General features: G+C 38.9%; 1 protein-coding gene across 1 annotated transcript in view; it reads right to left on the reverse strand.

Annotated features, from left to right (window-relative positions):
* Positions 1-3,692: 3,692 nt before the first annotated feature.
* The window catches only part of LOC131798314 (uncharacterized), a 28,432-nt gene continuing 9,440 nt past the window's right edge, over positions 3,693-22,684 (reverse strand). Inside the window, exons 12-35 of the mRNA XM_059115977.2 lie at positions 22,432-22,629; positions 21,923-22,114; positions 21,245-21,436; positions 20,489-20,734; positions 19,679-19,870; positions 19,065-19,259; positions 17,840-18,088; positions 16,885-17,130; positions 16,376-16,564; positions 15,711-15,935; positions 14,808-14,876; positions 14,163-14,396; positions 13,243-13,404; positions 12,739-12,900; positions 12,255-12,416; positions 10,326-11,863; positions 9,212-10,073; positions 8,482-9,108; positions 7,601-7,840; positions 7,318-7,509; positions 6,594-7,061; positions 5,969-6,133; positions 5,487-5,604; positions 3,693-4,958 (exon numbers count right to left, since the gene is read on the reverse strand). Of these exons, the coding sequence (XP_058971960.2) occupies positions 4,643-4,958; positions 5,487-5,604; positions 5,969-6,133; positions 6,594-7,061; positions 7,318-7,509; positions 7,601-7,840; positions 8,482-9,108; positions 9,212-10,073; positions 10,326-11,863; positions 12,255-12,416; positions 12,739-12,900; positions 13,243-13,404; positions 14,163-14,396; positions 14,808-14,876; positions 15,711-15,935; positions 16,376-16,564; positions 16,885-17,130; positions 17,840-18,088; positions 19,065-19,259; positions 19,679-19,870; positions 20,489-20,734; positions 21,245-21,436; positions 21,923-22,114; positions 22,432-22,629 (7,439 nt within the window). The 3' untranslated portion in view covers positions 3,693-4,642. The remainder of the gene's footprint in view (positions 4,959-5,486; positions 5,605-5,968; positions 6,134-6,593; positions 7,062-7,317; positions 7,510-7,600; positions 7,841-8,481; positions 9,109-9,211; positions 10,074-10,325; positions 11,864-12,254; positions 12,417-12,738; positions 12,901-13,242; positions 13,405-14,162; positions 14,397-14,807; positions 14,877-15,710; positions 15,936-16,375; positions 16,565-16,884; positions 17,131-17,839; positions 18,089-19,064; positions 19,260-19,678; positions 19,871-20,488; positions 20,735-21,244; positions 21,437-21,922; positions 22,115-22,431; positions 22,630-22,684) is intronic.

Below are 22,684 nucleotides of genomic sequence, written 5' to 3' on the forward strand. Positions count from 1 at the left end.
TAACTGAGTTGATTCTCAAAATTTTTACCGTAATCTTCAGTGAGAAAATAATAATCACCCTCCACGGATCAATGCAGATTAAATTTTGTAGAATTTTGTAGTGAGGAAGGCACATAAGCTAGTCTTAAGCGTTCAGAAAACAAAATGGGAATGAAGTTTTCAGGTTGTATTATAGAGTTGTTTTTGAAAAATGCATTGGCCAGGCTTCTACTTTCAGTTAACGTCAAGTTGTGTGCGAAATAAAATCGAGATTTTTTTCCTTTTTTTTTACAGGCCGCTAAAAGTTTCATCCTCATCATCATCCTCATCTTTTGTTTGCCTTATTTAAACAATACAAAAGTTTTTTTATAGCGATTATAGCTTGAAGGCGAGGAGAACCAGGAAGCCAACGGGCTTATGGGAGAGCCACCTCACCTACATTAATAAATAAAGTAAAGAAAAAGTGCTTGCTAATGTGCGGCTAGGCCAACTCAGTGATTATTTAAGTAAAAAACTCTTGCTTTTTCGTCTCCTTAACTAAGAAGGTTTGAGAAACGAGTGACTGAAACAGGAAGAGAGTGTCCAAATTTTAGGAACTTGGTAGAGCATTGTAAATTGGTTGAGATTTGTACAGCACAAATGCGTTCGATAATTACTGGCTGCTCTGGTACCATAGTTGTGAATTTGGCTATTCGTTACAAAAGATTGACGGAAGCAATGGGGGAAATAACTTATTTCTATAATAAAACATGAATTTGGCGATTTCAACGTATTGACTTGGAAAATATCTAAAATTCTAGTTTAGAGAATAAAGGAGCGGAATGGGCTCGATAGTCAGAGTTGGTGATAACCCGCACAGCTCGCTTTCGCAACTAATAAATTCTATTTAAGTTAGATACGTATGTGGACGACCAGACGCAGTAAAAATAACGATATAAGGATAAATTAAGGTGTAATACAATGTGAGTTTGGTTGTAGAGGATGTGAAAAAGTGAGACCTAAATATAATACCTATTGATTTAGCGATTTGCTTACATACATAGCTGATATGGTGTTTCCAGGTGAGATGATCATCAATATAGACCCCATGAAATTGAGATACGTTAGCTTGTTGTAGGGGTTTACCTCCAAAGGAGAGAAAAATGCTGGAGTTAAACTTCTTCTGTCTGGGTTTAAAAATTACGTATTTAGTTTTCTTTATATTAACTTAGAGCTCATTGCATTTTAGCCAAACATCAATGTTTTGGAGTTCATCATTAAGTACAGATTCTGAGCAATTTGGGTTTGAGTGGGAATAAAAGATACTGGTGTCATCAGCGAAAAGCAGTGAGTCTGTTAATTCAGAGGTATTAGGGAGGTCATTTATGTATAGAATTAAAAACAGAGGGCCTTAAATCGAACTTTGAGGGACACCACACTTAATGGTTCGCATTGCAGAGCAAGCTTGATTGAATTGGACAAATTGCTGGCGGCAAGAAAAGTAGCTTTTAAACCACTGCCGAGCTACGTCACGAATACCATAGTGCTCCAATTTGGCAAACAAGATTTGATGGTTGAGAGTGTCAAATGCTTCGGAAATATCTAGGAAAACACCCACCGTTGTTTCGTGTAGGTCGATTGCAGAAGCTATTTAATTTACCAAATGAATTAGTGCATGCGATGTCGAGTGATTTTTCCGAAATCCAAAGTGACAGCGGTAAAGTATATCGTGTTTTTCGGCAAATTCTACTGAGCGATCATGACAGGACGGAAAACGCATGCATCAGCTCTTAGGAGTGTATAAGAATATTTACAGATCCAACAGAACATAACTCTAACAGCTTGATCCTGAAGAAGATTTTGAGAAGGCAATCCGGCATAGTTCTATAGTCTATTTTTAAATAAAACGATTTCAACCAGAACTGGAGACTCAACTACGGTAATGTTATTAAGTATATTTTTTAATCAATTCCCATGGCTCCTTACCTACTTGGGACGTTTTCCTTAACCAAATTGGCCCCGTGCTTCTTGTGAGATCGAAGTTCTTTCCAGCCACATTGTCAGAGTCGTAAACGTCTGCCGTATAAGGAAAGGAATGTTGCGGTTGCTAAAGCCTGGATCAAAGAGCGCACAAGCATGCATAGGGCAGTATCCTTGCTTATATTAGATTAGCTTTTCCTTATTTAGATCTTCAATGAATATTTTGCACTTTCCCATAGAAATTAACGACTGCTATCTAGCCCTTATGAGAACAACTCGGCATGTAAGGATCTAATCGGTGAATTCTTCTGCTCACGTCAACTCGGTTTCACTGGAAAACAATTCGAGACTATTATTGGCGAATTGGAGCACGTCTTGACTGTGTCAACAATTACTCCTGTTCATACGCATATGGTTCGAAGGCTATAACTGCGAGGAAGATATTGATCAATGTGAATTATCGTTTTGTTCCTAGGATTTATCCTATGAAAATGACCCTGGAACTTATATATGTGTCATTGTGAACTTGGTTTATACAGGTACTCTATGTGATGTGGAAATTGATGAAAGCCTCACTTCCCAGTGAAAGAATGAAGCTACGTGCAAATACAAAATATAATAATACGATTGCGTTTGTGCTGCGGGTTACAAGAGGGGACGACTGTGAGGAGAATATCGACGACTGTGCAAGTAACCCTTGTAGTAATGGAGGAGAATTTCGATGATATCGCTGGCCGCCATTGAGATTGAGTTAAAAGTTCGTAGTAATAAAGGATTAACGAAAAAAAGGTGACAAATCATCTTTACATATATTTTTCCTGTAGAAATTGGTCGACAAAATAATCTGCGTTCGAGGAAATAATGCTATTGATCTTATCGTCGGTCTTCTGGTCGCACTTATGGTTATTTTAGTCATTTGTATTTTTCTCAACTGCGGGTTTGCGGGTTTGGTTTATAAAAATAAAATATCCAAAAGAGAAAAAGTAATTCATCGGTCGATCAAATTAAAATACTGCAAATAAGAATGTCACTTTGGGTTTTTAAGCCGTTACTTTATTGACCAGGAATTCATTCGATAGGATATAATTATCAGAGCTTATAGAGTTGGAGAGGGTTTTTGACCTCATGGACTTAACAAAGGAGTCACGTGTAGGACGCAGTGGCTTAGTGGTAAGTGCGCTAGACTCCTGGTCCGGGCTCGGGTAAAGCTTTATGTGCTCATAATGCCTCTTTCGACCTAGGAATGTAGATAGTTACCGGTCCAGTTTCAGGGAAGTCTGATGGAATGCTAAGGGTAATCTTGCGATGAAATAGCATCCCATGCAGGGGGAGGGGGATTGTGATACTTCTAGTGGCTAAAGAAAAAGACAAGGTAATCTCCAGCTGCGTGGGCCGCTAAATTCGAGTAAAGACTTGACCTTAAGTTTATGGAAGGTAGAGACACGGTTATATGAGCTGCCTTTCCTCTTCAGTTAACAATTCTACAGGTTTGAAACAGACACAAAAACAGAGCCTACAGTGACCAGGTGTTTCCTATCGAGGAGGTATTTGTGTATGAGGATGGATATACTGATCAGAGGACGAAGCGCGCTTTGTGAAAACCAACAACCTGTAAGTAATATGGTGATTTTCTCCTCCACATGAAGTAGCTAACAAAACATAATTGAGATAGGCTATAGGTTTTTCCTCTCTTTTTCGTCATTTCTCCTTTACCATTTTACAAGGGATTCTTAATGACGTTGATTAACTGCATAGATTGATGTATCACATCTAGCGCCTTTATTGAAACTTCATTTCATATCCAAACCTACTCTCGAGACAGTGAAAATAAAGAACTATCAAACTACTACTCAATAGATTTCTACTTTGCATGTCTAATAAAAGCAGTCTTAGCATTACGAAAATAAGCTGAAGCCATCATCTGAAGTAACAAGGACTCAAACAACTTAGGCTGAGATACTCTTTAGCGTTGTTTGCAGTGACGTGAACGTGGAATACTTGGCACTTTATCAGCACTAACTCTACGACTACGTTGTATTTAAAGCAGTTATCGACCGAGATTTTTTTCATTTTTTAACTAAAATTGTAGTAGAATTAGAAAAGGATGTTTCTCCTGTGTTTCCTCTCTGTACCGCTTAGAACTTCATCATAAGTGGGGATCCGAACATATGTTGATTAAACTGATTAAATTGATTAAGACCAAAATATGACTGTGATTTTTCCTATGCTTTATCTCCGATCACATTCTTCTATATGTAAACAAGCGGCACTAGAATATAGGCCTTAGCTCCCTTGTTTTTCAGACTTGATTAGGTTAATTCCAACATTTTTAAAAAAGAAACATATGATTTCCTGTCAGAAACACTTTCACTTTCAGGAAAGCAGCGCAGGCCGACGTAGAGCCCAAAAAAGAAGTTTCTGCGTTGATGGCACTTTGAAATATCGATTTGCTACACAAAAATGCGTTATAAGTCTAAGCAAAACATGCGACGCAGGTCTGACAATAAGTGGAATTTTGAACAAGGAATAAATCATTTTACTCCCAGACGGAAAGTACGGTTAACTTGGTAAAAGAAAAAACAAAACAAAACAAAAACTTAGAGAAGTTAAAGTAGTGTTTTAAAAATTGACACTTATCCTGACTGCTTTAACAACTTAAAATATTCCAACAAAACGAGTGATGACTGCCCTCAAACGTAACTCCTCATGCTGAGTAAGGGGGGACGTTTTGGTAATGAGAGACTGAATTAGGGGCGTAACACAACCCTGCATAGTGGCTACTGTCACGCTTCTGTAATCCGGCGGACTTCAGGCTGGCATATGTGTTTATTCCGTCTGTTATTTCATCGTATATTGGGTCTTGTTCCTTGTCGCTCTTTGGCTTATAGTATTTCTCTTCCGAGGGATTTCCAGTATAGGCTTGGTTGTAATGTGACAGGGCTGATACCTTGTTATCTGGCCGGTAACTATGACTGTGATTTGTCGATACTGGTTTGGTGAAGCAACAGTATTGGCGTGACCTGAAAAAAAAAGTTGTACCACATTCATACAAAAAGTACCTCTCACTCTTCTAAAGGCATGTGGTTTTTCTTCCCTCGACCAAACAGCTTAGACATGATACAACAAAGATGTGGGCTGGTGCTGAGCCATGAAAGCGAGCCAGGAATGTGGGGCGTACTCGTAGCGGTACCGGATCTCAACTTGTAATTGTGTACATCTTATCTAAATTGCAATCCTTAGTTTCACTAAGGTTTATTAAAATTGACCAAACGATGCAATTCGTAAGATGATGAAGAGTGTTCGAACAAGTAACTGTGCTAAAAATAGATATATGTTAGATCTTCCAAACAAATGAACATTGGTAGAATTTTAATTTTGGGAATATAACTCAGTCCAAGTGAACGGAAAGAGGTCCCCAAACTTAAAAGCCTTTGTCTTTCCACTTCCTTCACGATTCAGGAACTGATTTCCCCAAAAAACCAATCAGAAAAGGACATTATAGAAGACGAAAATAAACAGGATATTAAATCTTTTATTGACTTACTAACCTGTACCAGGCAATGATGATAAGGAGAAGTATCACAGCCACCCCTGCTGATGCGATGATGTAGTAAATGTAGGCGTTATCATCTGGTTCGACTTTCTTTTTGGTGGAAATACTTTTTTCTGCGTGGCGAATGAAATAAATTTTTCAAATTAGAGTTTAACACATAGCAGAGTTGAATTATATTTAACGAGCCGCGCGGCAAATTGAAACGAGGGGCCTTTACATACGATACAGAGTAGCGTGGAAAGTTTCCAGCATGTTTGTTTGTTTGTCAATTGCCAATATATTGTGTTCTGCGGGAACAATGTTTAAAATTCGCGATAAACGAAATTTTTAGTAAGCAGTATATTCCGTTAACAATGTAATCCAAAGAGTAGCCATAATTTTTGCGTGTTGTTCCCTTAACAAAGCATACTCAATATTTTGAAGACAAGACAGCATATCTATGTCCCCAAATTTTGTTTCCCTTCTCCTTAAAGTCACCTTTGTAGCATTCTTTGCTGGAGGTAGCTCCAGCCCATTTAGTTGTTTTTCCTTCCGAGCATGTTTTACAGTTCGCCTTTCCTTCCTCGTCTTGATAACTTCCTTTCTCACACAGGTTACAACGGAGACTATTATCGTCTCGGAATTTTCCCACTGGACAAGCCACTAATAGAGGTAGTAAAGATACTTTATGTTTAAAATTTTTGTGTGTTCAGCCTATTTAGTTTTTAGTGACATCGGATGTTAGATATAAACTCTTAAACCCTTGATCAGGTAACCAAACACTTCAAATATGTCCAACGGTATGGAGGGTTTCGACTGGATGAGCATCGGGGCCCGATTGCTTCTGCCAATAAAGGGCAATAAAGCCATTTAAAGTCTAGTCATCGTCTAAGAAGATCAGGGTGGAATATGTAATTATTAGTCCACTCTTGTAAAATTTGAATCCACCCCACGAAGTTCGTCAGATAAAATTCATAAAAAAAAATACAATCTAAAAATTAACAAATGGAATATTCATTTCAGTTATAACGTGGAGTTATGCCCTGAGGTTATAGCAAACAAGAGCAACAACAAAAACGACAACCCGAACAAGCGGCAAAAAGAGATATTGAGCAATGCCTACCGCAATCCTCCCCACTACCGGCTGTTTCGTAACCAGCACCGCATGTAATACTTGACGAAATGTGTTCAAACGAAGATCTATCGGCTGTAATGTTACGTCCATGTAAATTTATCATAAAGTTCCCTGCAGCAACAACGTATTGCATCTGAAACAACAGTGCTTCGCTTTTCTCATCGACACTGTCTTCCGATGAAGAAACATCGACAGTTTTTTTAATCATCAATGAGAATTGAACTTTCAGTGAGAGATCTACGGAACGTCTTCTTTTAGGGCTAGCTGTCAGATCACACCCAGGAACTGTTAAGGTCTTTAGCTGACAAGTTTGGCATCCTGGAATTGCTTTGACGGTGTTACTTATTTCTTTCCCGATTGCTAATCGCAGTGCGTCATGACTTCCGATGTTTTTGCACTGCATCCCTGGAAACCTAATGGAGAAGTGATGTTCTATTTCTCGAGGTTTCGCTTTATCTGTCGAAAAAAATATTTATTAAAAATCGAAAAGGAAAAAGTTATCAAAGTTATTGTCCAAAACGAAGAAAAATTGGTAATGCATAGACCTAGGTAGCAGGTGATGATGCTGATGATGGTGATTAAAGTAATTCTGCACTTAATTTAATACTCTTCCCGCGTCACTGGAGTAAAAGCCTTCGTGACTGTGACATCATTCTGGGGGTTTAATTTAAATAAAGAAAAGTACCATACAAAAAGAAAATTATTTACATACTTAGACAAACAGGTGTTGACACATTATCAAAACCATTCCATTTCCATTCTGTTTCAGGGCCGCAAGCATACGTAGTTATTGCCTCAGCACTGAACGAGTGACCTTCATCGCAAGACATGGTACACAGCGTTTTACCAGAAAACTTTTTACACTCTTTTTCTCCTCTGCTTGGCTGACTCAATTTTGGACACTCTGAGGAGACAAGGAAAAACACAACGTCAGATCTTTAACATTAATCGAATATTTCTTTTGGGTCTTTGTCGTGACCCTGATGTCTTCTCACCTTTTTGTATCGTAATAACATTTTCGCAGAAGGATCCCCAATATCCTGCTTCGCAGGCACATTCAAAACTGTCAACTCCATCGACACACTTTCCATGGACACAAGGATTTGGGTTGCAGTCGTTAATATTGATATTACAGTGGTAACCGGTGAAACCTTTCTCACAAGTACAGCTGTAGTAACCAGCGCGGGATTCACATTGGTGGAAATGTGAACAGTTGGTTGTGCACATGCCCAAAGCTTCAAGGACGAAGTGGGAAAAGTTGTCATCAGCAACAGCTGGCTAGCTTACTGTAAACTGTTAGTCTTATTAATTCAAATTTCATAAGCTTGATCTAAACATTCGTATCAAGTCTTTGGTAGAGATAAAACTTAGATAGTAAATATGCAAAGTATTCCGTCATGCTTTTTCAGAAAGCTATCATCCATGATGGATATCCACATCATGACCTGAAATACTTTCAGAATCCATTTTCTTCCATAAACTTTGTCAGTTGTAATTAAGCACTGACAAAGGTATTTTTTACTGGTTATGCGGCAGATGGTGGACTGACTTCGACGCCAACTGTTGGATACAGTATAAAGGAATCTTGTGTATGAGTGGACCAAAGAATTCAAGAGATCCATCATAGCAAGTTTAACGATGATGGTGATGACAGCCTTCACGATGACGGATACAAAAAAATTGATAGTAACACCAAGACTTAAAACAAAGATAAAAAGAACGTCAACAGCAATAATAATATTTATAATCATATCACCAAAGATAATTATGATACCCATAATGATGATTATTATGGGGGTGATAACGATAATAAGCTTTCAGTTATTAGGATGACTTTTGGACTAATTGGATTAAAAAACCTTGTACTATGCCAAACCTTTGCATTGTGTCTTGAATCTCTTCTGCACCTGTCCTTTGATTCCAAGCAAAAAGCTGTTCCATGCTCGCAAACTTCCGGCAATGGGCCAGGTACAGTTGTGGGCTGCATTCCACATGTGAAAAGCAGTGGATGGCGCATTCCACACATTTACTTGGTGCATCGTACCGTAGAAAGCCGTCGACGCCGGTGGGGAATTATCATCTGCGAGGTAACGCTGACCAAGGGCAATCCAACCACCCCCTCTAATAGTCTGGTTAGTATAAATACCTGTCTCTCGTGTCATCTCTAGTCCATCTATGAACATAGAGACATTGCCTGCAAGTCCATTCCAGATTACTCCAAAGAAATGCCACTGATCGTCCGCCAAAGTAAAATTAGTCTTAACTGCAATATCTTTAATTAAAAAATCTACGTTATACTCGGTGAACGAGATAACTATAATTTCTTTTGACCTCCCAGGAACACTGTAGGTAAACAGCGTTCCTGATTTGTATTGCTTGCTTACTTGCACAAACATAGCAATAGTGAAATGTCGCATACTGGGAGTATCGCTGCCATCGGATAGTAAAACCATATCGTCTGCACTCTTTCGTCGGAAAACCAGGTCAAAGTTACTGCCAAGAACTGAAACAGAAGCGAAAAGAACAGATTATTTCGAAACAATTTAGAGACGCGAGACTTTTGTTAAAATGTCTAAAGTTTTGTTTCGTAAAAACGTGATACTTACATATGTCACAGTGGTCTCCTGAGTATGAGGGGTAACATTCACAGCTGTAGCCATTCACTTCGTCCATGCAATAAGCATTGGGCATACAAGGATTTGACGCACATTCATCTATGTCCACTTCACAGTGAGCTCCAGTAAAACCAACAGCACACGAGCAATTGACGCTACCTGCAACTTTGTCATTTTTACACGTTCCACCATGTTGACATGGTGATGATAAGCATAGGTCTAGTAGGTTTTCACAGTTTTCCCCATTGAACTGATCCGGGCATTGGCACCTGTAACCTGGTGTTAGATTCACGCAAGTTCCATTGTTAATACATGGATTAGATTCGCATTCATCGATTTCTGTTTCACAGAATGTCCCATTATACCCATCAGCGCACAGACACCAGTAACCAAGCGTAAGGTCCATGCAAGTGGCATTGTTTAAGCAGAAATTATTAACACAGTCATCGATGTTTTTCTCGCATAGCCTTCCTGTATACCCATCAGTACACGAACAGGTGAAATTGTTTATTGCATCATGACAAGTAGCATTATTAAAACATGGCTTTGTCAGACACTCGTCGATTTCTAACTCACAGTATCTGCCGTAGTAGCCGCTGCTGCAGTTACAAAGGAAACCTGTAAGTGAGTTAACGCAGTATCCATTTTGTGTGCAGTTTGCTTTTTTGCAGTGGTCGATGCGGTTTTCACAATTGGATCCGTTAAATCCTAGTGGACACTGACAGGAGTAGTTTTCCACACGATCTAGGCAGGTGCCATTGTTTTTACAGGGACTGGATGCACAATCATCGATGTTCTCTTCGCACTGTGCACCTGAAAATCCAGCGGAACAGACGCAAACAAAGCCAGCAATCTGTGCAGCAAATAAGAAAAGAAGAAAAGAAATGTTAGGCACTCCATGTACTACAAAACTATTGGAATTTGCTATTTAAATAATTCAAAAAACCTTCACCTTTACGGTTAGAGTAGTCACCTTGATGAAGCTATAATTATGAAGGCAATAAATGTAGTGAGAGCAACTTAAGAAGGATCATCTAAGGGTATCCGTCTCCTCTAAACGTTTTGTCGTTTGAGGTAAACTTAGTTAACAAACAAACGGAGTCACCTGGTCATTACATTTCCCGCCGTGGTAGCAGGGGAAGGACGCGCACTCATCGATTTCCACATCGCAGTATTCACCGAAGAAGCCGGGTGCGCAGTCACAACTGTAGCTGTTTAATCCATCTCTACAGGTAGACCCATTACCACAAAAATTTACCGAACAATCGTCAACGTTGACATCACAGAGAGGTCCGCTGAATCCATCGATACAAACACAAGAGTAGTTGCCAACTTTGTCAATGCAAGTTGCATTATTTTGACAAGGAGAGCTGGCACACTCATCAATGTTTACGCTGCAGTTTTTGCCGGAGTAGCCTCGTTTGCACTTACATTGGTAATAATTTATCAAGTCCTTGCAGGTTCCATCATTCAAGCATGGGTTTTCCCGACAATCATCAACGTTTATTTCGCACTGGATACCGACAAAGCCTTCAGGACAGGCACATTTATAATCGTTAATGCCATCGATACAAGTGCTGTTGTTTAAGCAACTCGCTGTCTTGCATTCATCCACATTGATTTCACACTGTTGCCCCTCGAACCCGTCCTCACAAATACAAATAAATGAGGTGATATCATCCAAACATGATCCATTGTTGTAACAGGGCATGGTAACACAGAAATCGATATCTACGTCACAAGTTTTACCCGTGAAACCTTGAGAGCAAATGCAGCTGAAGTTGTTGACACCATCATAACAAGAGCCGTTGTTCAAGCAAGGGTTTAAAGCACAATCATCGATGTTATTCTCACAATTTACTCCATCAAATCCATCGCGGCAGTCACAGAAATAGCCATCAAGCTTGTCTACACATTTTGCTTGGTTTTTGCAAGGATCAGAGTTGCATTCATCAATTTCATGTTCACAGGCGTTTCCAGTGAAACCGTTTTGGCATATGCAGTAAAACTTATTCACTTGATCAAGACAAGTAGCATTGTTTTGACAATTTGCACTCAGGCAGTCGTCTATGTTATGTTCACACTTTGTTCCGTTTAAGCCCGGAGGACAAACACATTGATAACTGGCGATCCCATCAAGGCATTTTCCTCCATTTTGACAAGGGCTACTCGCACAGTCATCAATATTTTCGTCACAGTCTTTCCCTTCGTAACCCATCCGACAGATGCAATGATAATTGTTTATTTCGTCTCTGCAAGTCCCCCCATTCTTGCACGGAGATATGAAACACTCATCGATATCTATGTTGCACAGGGTTCCCATGTATCCAGGCTCACACTCGCAGTTGAATCCCCCAGGAAAGTTTATACAAGAGGCATTATTGGAACATGGTGAAAGAACACATTCATCAATATCGTTTTCACAATTAAAACCCTCAAAACCATACTTGCATGAACAAGTGTGGTTGTTTACAAGGTCATGACACGTGCCATTGTTGGCGCAAGGTTGGTTTTGACACTCGTCGATGTTGATCTCACACTGTTTTCCGGTGTAACCTGGTTGACATGAGCATTTGAAATTACCAATGAGGTCTATACATGTGGAGTTGTGGTTGCATGGGTTCGACTTGCACTCGTCAATTTCTATGTGGAACAAAAAAAAGGCAGAGAAAGGTAAACAAACTAACTGAAAAAAAAGAGTAACTAATATGTGGAAAAAAACTAATCCCTCATATTATACCCATTGGAGTGACAAGAATTTAATTTCTTCTTAGAGATTTTCTCGCTAAAAATTATTGACCAGCGCTTTTTTTTCCAGCAGGCGTTTTTCAAGTATATAACATTACCTTGGTCGATTTTCAGGCAGGACCGCTTCATTTAAGCTTGCAGATGAGAGCTTCATTGATTTTAAAACGACACAAAACTTAAAATACTGCCCTGAGCATTGGAACATCATTATGGTTTCGTCTCAGATTTACATTGCATAGTCTTTATTAGAAAGCTTGAAGGTGTTGCCAACGATCAATAAAGTTACCTATGCAGTCCTGCTCTTTCATTGACCCGTGCTTCAAAGCTATAGTTGTTCCTGGGCATAAAGTACATGTGCGTCTCTCACTTCGTGGCTGGAATGATCGTCTGTCACACAAAGTACACGGGTGCAACCCGGTTGGAGAGAAGGAACCAGCAGGGCATGGAACTGAAAGTATTGATCAATAAATATTGAGAGTTTAACTTCGAAATAGGTCCTCGAGCATGCGGATAAAAGAAAATCAATACTTTTTTTGCTGTCTCATATTTTACTAAAATACTATCATAGGCCTAATTGTGATAAGCTTGAAAAGTAATTTCTATGCAAATTTGGTGGGGTGCTAAACTAATTATTCGAGTTCAAGATTGTTTATTCGTTTCGTTTTCTTTTAAAAATATATCCAATTTTGATCAGCATTTTTTTATATATTTTGAAAGGTTAGTTGGTAACAAAATATGTTTAATTGAACATTTGGTACATATTTACATACTTCCACATTGTGAAGAGTTGTTGGAACCTGCGGAGGACGTTGTTTCATTGTCACCACATTTTGAACAGGTCTTCTGCCCCACCATTTCTTGATAGTATCCCTTCTCGCAAGCAATACAAGGCTCTAAGCCAGTTGGTGAATAAGAACCAGATTTGCAAAAACCTTGAAAGGTTTAAAAGGATCTATTATCAATCTCTGAAAAGCATGTGAGTGAGAAGTTTAGCTAGCAAAGCAGCAATTAGGCTTAGTTAAAGGAATTGTTTTGAAAGCAACTTAAGAAATAGCTTAAAGTGGCCTTACGAGTTAAGGAATTTGTGAAAAAAATGTTTCTTTTTTTGACGGGGTTGGGGGGGGAGGTTATCTTCTGTCAGTTTTTACACAGTTTTACGCCCAAACAAAATCATAGTTTTTTTCGCATGTTGGATTTTGAGATAATTCGCCCATGCTTCGCCCCCTTCTCTGATCGGAGTTAGTAATTTACAAATGAATAAACAGATTAATCACCTAAACAGCTGGATATGTTAAAAGATCTGATTTCAATCGTTGAGGTATTTGGTGGGCACGTAAAACACGTTTCCTGTGCATTTAAACCTTGGTACGTTCCAATTGGACAGTCATCACATTTTCCCGTATCCCTATTCAGGAATGTTCCAGCGGTACAGTTCACTAAAAAAACGAATAGAACAAAAAATTAGTGTTTGTGAAACACGACTTATCTACTTCATAGCATGCCATAGAGAAAAAAATAGCCAGTCAGAATATCAGAAATTGAAGCCGCTCTACATGTATATTCGTCGGCATTACAATGCCCCCCCCCCCCCCCCCCATAATGCCTGTGATCTTATTCCGGACTAATTTGGCGAAACCATCAGTTTTCAGGTTTCTCTCACGAGTCTGGACATGATGATTATGTTTGCTAAGCATTCAGGATATTTGTCCTAATTTCCCATAGATAAACGGTAGGCAAATCGTAGACAAAAAGATGCAAGGTAATAGTTATTTAAATGGAATCTGCACATCTGCACATATATTAGAACACATCGATCGATCGCGTTGGCCATTTCATGAAGTATGCACACTTTCTCGCATTGTATCATCGGGTAATCCCTTTGTTATTTGTACTTTCTAGATGCACAAAATTACCTAACGGCACATGTGTTTCCAAAAAACGCAACTCACTCCGAGTATATCCGATTGTATACCACCAGGAAAGGCTGCACAACTAATTTATATAAGTTACTTCAACAAAAATCAATTAACTCAACCGGGATTCTTCTTTTTTTTTTAGGTTCATGAAAATGTTAAATGCAATTTTGATTATTATGATTAGGCAGGAAATCCTCTCGAAGACAAAGTTTCTCTGAGAAATTATGTCAGCCTCGAGAAGGCGTCTCTGTGCAGATGCATAATTTCCAAGAACTTACAGCAATATGTCCCCTTTAACGTTTGGCCCTTCGAACAAAGAGGTTTTGGCTCCATGATTTCAAGTGACTGTTTATCAGGAAGTAACACAGTGCCATTGATGGTTAAAGTCAGACTGCCGTTATCCACCGCACGCTTCATCTCTTCGCCAATTTTCTTTGCGATCTTTAATCCTTCCTCTCCTACCTTTATCTTACTCTCTTTGGTGTCCTCCGTTTTAATTTTGTCGAGGCCAACTGAAAGAGTGGAACAAAGTAAAAAAAAATAATGCTTTTGATGCGTTGTCGCCGCATGCTTGTGATAATATATACGCCAGTTCGAAGAGCCACTTAACTCCCAAAGTAAGGCTCCTAAGTAAGACGAGGCTCCAGACGCTTGTACATAGTAAAGCATCCCGGTTGGCCTGTAATATCATGGTGCTTTAATGGATGCTTGTAAGAGTGGCCATGACAAGGGGTTTTCAATCAAAGCCTGCTTCAAGCTTCACGTGTTAGACATTTTTATCGCGATGGGATGAAGATATAAAGATACAGGAGCGTTTAACTACATCAAGACTTGACTTCGTCTTTGGGCACATTAGGCAAATATATGCTCCTTAAACTTGCTTACAACCTCGCATGTGAGTCTACAAAACATTTTCAGCTTACCAACAATCTCAAAAGTAATTTCTGTGAGCGGAATTGATCGTCGATGTCGGATCCGTGGAACATCCTCGTCTGAAATTTTGAGAGATGGTAAGTTTTAGGCTCGATAGAGAAATAGAGAAAGATGTTGTTTTCGTCTTGTCACAAGCGTAGGACAAAGAAAAATTCTGGGTCCACATGAGAAATCAAACCTCAGACCTTTGGATTCCGCGCTTGGCCGCAAAGGCTCTTTGGTGGGTAAGGCCCATTACGAAGTTCATATATGACACGCGTCCTGCATACTGCTAGAATCAGCAATGTCGATAGCGGCTTGTTTTTAAATAAAATAAGAACGATGGTAAGTTTTACGCTCGATGAAGAAACGGAGAAAAATGTTTTTTCTTTCCTCTTGTCACCAGCGTGGAACAAAGAAAAAAGATATTGGTGTATTTCCTTCACGTTACACAAAGTTAATACCTTTTCTGTCGTTGAAGGAGTTACTGAGCGGGAGCAACATAAAGAGGGATAAATTTTAGAAACTCCCATAATTTTGACGAAAGTAGGGTAATGCTCGGGAAACCCATGTACAACGTGATGTAAGATTTCTTTGATTATGCTGTCTGGTCATATGTAATTTAGTTTTCAGTAAAACAATTGATGCCAAAAATAGTGATGATAAATACGATATTGTTATTATTATTATCACTATTTATGAAACAAAAGTTGTCAAATACTTCGTGGCTGGTATGACGCGCCATTTCGTCTCGGCCAAGAGACTCATCCAATTATTATCATTAGACTCATTATTTTCACCCTATCCTTGTAAGAGGTCCTGGTCCTTTCTCACTAATAGGGGCTTCACTGAATGCACGGCGGCGAGAGAGACATATTACCGGAATAAAATGAAACCGATCAAGCTTAGAGTACCTGCTGAACGTCTTCTTCTTGTGACGTTACCGCAAGTGACTACAACATTCTCTGCTTTGCATTTTTCTCTCAGCGCCTCGTCTTGACAAACTGTGCTAAAATAGGACTCGTTCAGAAGCCTGATGAAATTTTCTTTTATCTGTTGTTGGGCCTCAGGCGAACTGCAATCGCCGTAAAAATAGTGCAAAGAACCTCCCATTCTTGTCTCTCCCGTACGGTACACTTCTGCAAGGAGTTTTTTTCAAGTTCATTAGAATTAATATCTTTTCAATGTAATTTCTAAAGGCTCTAACATAGAAGGAGCTTTAGATGTTACGGAAACTTTTCGCACGACCAGAGAAAAATATCACTTGTAGCTATTATAGATTTAAGTTGAATGGTAGGACTAGCAAAAGTTCTAAAACGTTTTTTAAACACTTTAAAATTGACAGAAAATCTTAACAATTTTTGCTGAAAGTGTTTGTCCACTTATCAAAAAGGCGTCAAAATGGGATCGGGGCCATTCTTAATTGGGTTTTCATTTGCATTGTACCTAGACAAAAGAATAAAAATCAGCTCAGAACACGGTTATACAGACAGATGCATTGCAAGTTTTTAGGATGATTTTCATAACGGTAATAGTCGACCTAGACTTTTATAGTAATGATTGCAATATATTTACCAACCTGTGCAGTCCGGCAAGAAGCTCGTTGGAGCCCACGTCCCCTTTGCTCCGCAAACCCACATACTTGATAGAAGCTGCTGTGCAAAATCAGACTTATTGTTGCAAAATGGTGAACAAAACGAACCAAACATCCAGTCATCGCAGGCTTTGGCACCATTCAAAGGAGTATTTAGTTTTGGGCACTCTGTCGCTATCGAAGGCAAGAACATACGAAAAGGAAACATGACATTAAAATGAGTATTTTCCTCAAGAATGACTTATAAAAGGGTTGCGTTGCTTAACGAAAAGTGACGAGGCAAATGAGAACGATGATAAAATTAATGATGATTATAATGGTGACAATGATTATGATAAAATGTGGAGACAAACAATTTGATAAATCATAACCCAAAATATTGTAAGTTTAGAATGAAAATGAGAGCAAGAAAGGGCTAAAAATATAAGGTGGCTCATAGATGACGATGTTTTGTAACCTTCGACTTTTGAAAATTAATTGTTGTGACTACTTACGTTTTACTATTAGTTTAAATTGACAGACAGCTGGGTCGTTGTTTGGATTGTTGTCATAGGCAGTACACTGCACATTCCAGGTTCCCCAATAAAACTCATCTCCACTCTCTCGATTGCAATTAATCACTAATGGACTGTTGCTATTATCGTCAAATTGTGGTTCATTCCAAGTCACCACCGTTCTCATCTGTGTTGCAGTTATGTGTTGATCAGGAGGGCAATAAACAACAAAAGGACCTTCATTATCTGGCAAAAACATAAAAGTAGTGCGGTGCTTTCAACAAATGGGTGTTATCCTATTTTATATGGCTCGACAAGAGTAACACTTTACGCGTTGATATGCGAAATTCAAAGAGATTATCTGAAATACGAGTATCTTTCACCTTTTAAGTTCAGTCTATTGTCTCAAAATAGCAATTGAAACCCTTGTTTATCATCGCCATCCTTTTCCGACGATTTCTTTTTTTCGGTTTTTCTTGTCTCTTCAATTTTTCTTTTACAAGAAAATGTGCCTCGGTTAAAAAGGTTAATATCTAGATTTCCTATATTTTGATTAACCTTTATTTGTCGTGAAAACAAACCAACTGTCGTGTTACAGCTTCAGGCGTCAAACTCGGATTGGGTAAGTGTTGTTTTTCGGGTGCAAATAAATCTTGTCAACAAAGTAGTAACCCTACATTTGCGCAATTAAAACGATTGGATCTTGTTCCTAAATGACCATGTAAAGGGGAGAGTAGTTCAAACAAATTTCCTTCCCGAGAAAAAGTTTAACATTAATTGACGATAAATATGTCCCTATTGGTTAGAGATAAGTTCATTTCTTCTACCCAGTAAGAACAATATAAATTTTTATAGGTGTACAATCGAATTCAATGTTCAATAATATTTACTGTTACAGGGACTTTTAATCATGCCATTTCTTGCTTCACTTTAATAAATACTTTGGTCGGTTTACCTTCCAGTATAACTTTGAAGGAACAGTCGTCCGTGTTTCCATTAGCGTCTGTGGCTGTATAGGAAACAAGCGTTGTTTCATTGAACGCATGGGGTGGGCTAATTCCAGATGGTATAACTGTAATATTCAGCCCTACATTGCTGTTGTCCTGTGCAATAGGTTTCGTCCAGTTAACTAATGCTGTGGAATTTCCGTCAATATTTGCACGAATATCTGATGGACATCGAATGAATTCAGGAGGAGATACGTCTGCGAAAATATATTTGATAATGTAAGTTTTCATTCTAATTGATAACAAATGTGGGATTCTGCTACTTAAACTATTGCTGATTTAAGCTGGAGTGCTTACGCTAGTTTCAGAATTCAGAACAATAATTTGTTTTACTTTGGTTTTAGGATAAGTAGAGTAATAAGTAGAGTAAAAATAAAGCGAATTGAGTACAAATGTCACACGATATTTAGACCGTTGGATAAATTTTTTGGAAAGAAAAACCTGTTTAAGCGGTTGGCTGCGCGTACTACGTTCTCTATCTGCTTCGCATAAAATACAGCTCTTTGTTTATATCTTGTTTCGCTTTGCAGGCTCGACAAAGTACTACACAACTCGTAAGAATGATGCACCTCAAGGTCATGACGAGCGGACCGTGCGTCTTGAACGAGAGCCAACTATTTTCCCGTCCAGCCCGACCTAACTCAATATAAGTATTTAATTATAATTATAGCGCTGACTAAGTTTCGAAAAATTCGAAAAGTTTGTTTTAACTTAAATAAGACGCGAAAGAAAAAACGTCCCAAATGATTCTGAGGGAAAAGCGTTTCTTTTTTTTTCGATTAAGAACAAGAACCTCGCAATTTCATCGCTGTCACTATTTTTTTTTTTGTTTTGTTTTGTTTTGCAACAACAGCGAATAGCCTTTCTTTTCTATTTCTTCAACAAAGCCGGTCATGTGCGCTAGGGCTAGAATGCTTTTTCCTGGATCGGTTCATGTACAACTGTCCGGCTCTTCACACATTAGCTTTCACCATGGTTTTCTATGGGACTGCGCAAGCGGGGCCGGACGGGTCATATAACAGGCATTTAAAACAGTGACCTAATGTATGCCAAACCGACTGCCGTAGGCCATTTTTTCCTTTTGCTCCAAACACAAGAAATGATAATCACCGGTTCAATTTGAGGCAGTATAAGGTCTGAAAAATTGTACTCAAATGACAGAAAAGAAGTTACCAGAGCACTCTAGGAGAGATTCGGTTCTGTTCCACTGTCCATCATTTCCACAATGCATCTCGGTCATACCTCCATTGTCTTGGTAACCGGGCTTGCATTCAAACTTACACAACGTTCCACTGACCGGATAAGACTTGCACATGTGAGGATAAATGACGCCATGTTGTGGGTCACTCAGCGAATTACACGACCGCACTGAAATGATAAATCGAGATATGGGTAAACTTCACATAATGTGTCAAAGTTGGGACGAAGACGCGAACACATATGATATCGTTATTATCAATGCTAATGCGATGGCATCAAGCACGAATTTCTCCTGACTCCATTCCCAAAATAATAATTTCGAAACGCTGCTTCAAATCAGCGTCATGGTAAATCCAGGAATTTCCTTCTCTGCAACTCAGGGCAGACTACGGATACGGGTCACCCATTCAGCCATTAGATGTAAAACTGCTTGAATAAAGGGAATCCTGGACTCAAAAGTTAATTCTGCGGACCTATTCCTTGATACCTAGTAAACCGTCAGCTTCAGTATGGGAAACCGATATGTTATTACAAGAAGGAAGCATCTAATACTCTTCAATAACTCCTTCATGAAAATGTCCTTTTACCTTTACACACTGGAGTAGTGTTATCCCAGTATCCTGTAAGATGACCCGGTCTATGTAGGCAGGAGATGTTTCCTGACCCATGCAAATTGAATCCATCCATGCAACCTATCCTGCATGTCGATCCGTACGTGTTGCGACATTCCTCAAGGAAGAAACCGTATGATGGTGGGAGGAGATTTCGGCAGAGCAGCACTAAGTAACAGAAATAGATAGAGCCCTTCAGATACGCGCCATACAAGGCAAACTGGTTTTTAAAAGTACGCTAATGAAATATTGTCCACGCAATGCATACAGCCAATTCGAGGGCGTATTAGAAAGATCTGCAAGTCGATTCCCTTGCCCAGCCATAATAAGCCATCCGACATTATAAAACAAGATCTAGCAAATGGTTATTAATTCAGATTTTGATGGCAAAATTCTCCGTAGACAAGTCTTTTTTTCCCAGCCAATTAGAATGACAGTTTTAGTTGCAAATCAACCGTTTCATGGCATGCATGTTTAAATTTTGAAGTGCGATTAATACAACGAATTTAAACAACCATTCTTTCTGTGAATCGTTGTTAAGAACCAGAAGTTTACAAGAGTGTATCACGTAATATACATGTATATGTATAAGAATTTACAACTAAATTAAATAAATAAATGAAAAAAAATAAGCATAAGGTTTGTACAACTAAAATCCATCTTCCTCATATAGAATATTTCACTCGTCTTAGTGACGACAATTTTCTCGAAAAATGCTCGGGGTTTCAACCTAATGGAATCATTACTTATCATTGTTCATACTTAAAATTGATCCATCTAACTTACCTTCAACGGTTACGTAAAATTTGCAGATTTTGTAGTTTCCTGTGTTATCAGTAGCGTTATAAACGATCTCGTGTCTTCCCTCATAGTATATACTCCTTTTACCAGATATCATGACAACGGGAATTATCCCAGAGTTGTCAATAGCCTCCACAAGAGGCCAAGTTATCTTTGTATAGTTCTTTGCCTTGTCTGCGTACTTTTTAACATCTTTTGGACATGTTAAGCCGAAAGAAGGCGATTCAACATCTGCAACCGTAAATTATAACTTGAAATATTTGCAAACGAAACAGTGGTGGTAAGAGTTAATAACTATTAACCAAAGTGGAGGTAAATATCCACAACTTTCACCGACAGTGAGAGGTAATTGTTTTAGTTGATGCCACACAGATACCAATTACCTAGCTTATTTCCCTTAGTGTAACAAAGAGTGGTCGAAAAATTCAGCTCTTGACGTGCGATTTGCTATCGGAAGTGAATATTACTTGCTATTCACCTCCGAACTAGCCAATCAGCGCGTGCGAAAAGTACTATTCACTTTACTCACTTTAATTTATCCAAGTGGAATTGGCTAGTAGTGGTAAACATCCACCGTCAGCCACGAACACTGAGGCCAATAGTTGTTTAGGTAAAAACTAAAACAGTGAGATTATATAGCATAATAATTATATAGCTTTAGCTGGAGAGTAGGAAACACCTGCTATTGTTTCAATGTCATTTCCCACGATATATACCAAGAAAAAGAGAAACGGAGCTAACCTTCACAGTATGCAGCAGAGATATTTTTGGACCACATCCCATTTCCGGTACATGTCGTCATTGGATACCCGCGCAAAATATATCCTTTGGGGCAAGTTAATTTGCATGAGGTATAATACACGGGAGACTTTTCGCAATCACTAGGCGTTAAGTTGCCATCCTTAGGAGGTTTCAAGGATGAACAACGAACAACTGTGGAGAATTAAAAGAACAGGAAATCAATATTCAGGACGCTTCGAAAAGACAAAAGAAATTAAAAAAAGACGAAACAAAACGAAAGAAACTGAACGGAACGAAGCAAAATATTTAAAACAATGGGTAAGCAAGAAAATGAGGACAAGCATAGCACTAGTAGAGGCGTTCAATTTTTTTTTTTGGGAAAAAAAATTCAGTTCCCTTCAGTCATATTTATCCCTTAACCCATGGGCTTACAAGATATATGACAACCCTACCATAGTGCAACGGAAGGGGGGGGGGGGGGGCGGGGCGGGGCCTTTTCTTTTACGTTGTTGCTTTTCTCTGGATAACAAATTCAATTGTAATGATTGTAATGTGAGTATCTTTGCATTCTTAATGTGAGTCTGTCTCGTATCTTTGAGTTCAATGTTCAGCTTTACAATCCGAGTCCTCGATGAACTAAATGCATTTCTTTAAAAAACCTTACATTACTCCTTTTACCTTCACATTTAATTTCTTCTCCTGACCATGTACCATTAGCTTGACAGATTCTTTCAGTGGATCCATTGACGCGCCGGTACCCGGGAGTACAATAGAAAGAACATTTGTCGCCGTAATAGTTGTTTAAAGGCCCACCTCCACAACCATGTCGTCGACTATGTTCAGGGAAGGGCGGCGGTAAACACCTACCCACTGAAGAGAAAAAAAAAGGTTTTCAAGATGATTTTATTTCACGCCAACTTAGTTCGTGGTAAACGAGTTTTTAAATAAAATTCAAGACCCACTTTTGGTTTAGGTTTTCAGCCCTTATTAAGGCAGAAACCGAATGTGCAATTAAGAAAAATAGATACAAAACAACGACAACATCAATAAGCAGACAAACTGACAGAAAAGAGACCAAGAGATACATTTTCCAAGAAAGCAATGGCACGTTCAACCATAGCATGTTTTTTGATGATCCCCTCTCCAATAGGCCCCCTTTTTAAATAGGTGCTTGAAATAAAACATACATTCACACTTTGTGTCGAATCCTGTCCAAAATCCAACGGACGTCGATGCATTTTTCTCGCAGACTCTGTGACTAGAGCCTACCCTGTTGTAGCCAAGGTGACAAACATACGAGCAATTTGATCCGTATCGGTTGTCGCGAGGATTGCAACTTACGCGTCCGCCAGGAGGATTATGAAGTGGAGGTAAGCATCTAATAACTAAAAGTAAATTTGCAATCATACTTATTTCATAGGCCGAATTACACAGACATTT

Source organism: Pocillopora verrucosa, chromosome 11, assembly GCF_036669915.1.
Source record: "Pocillopora verrucosa isolate sample1 chromosome 11, ASM3666991v2, whole genome shotgun sequence".
In the NCBI taxonomy this organism is placed as follows: domain Eukaryota; kingdom Metazoa; phylum Cnidaria; class Anthozoa; order Scleractinia; family Pocilloporidae; genus Pocillopora; species Pocillopora verrucosa.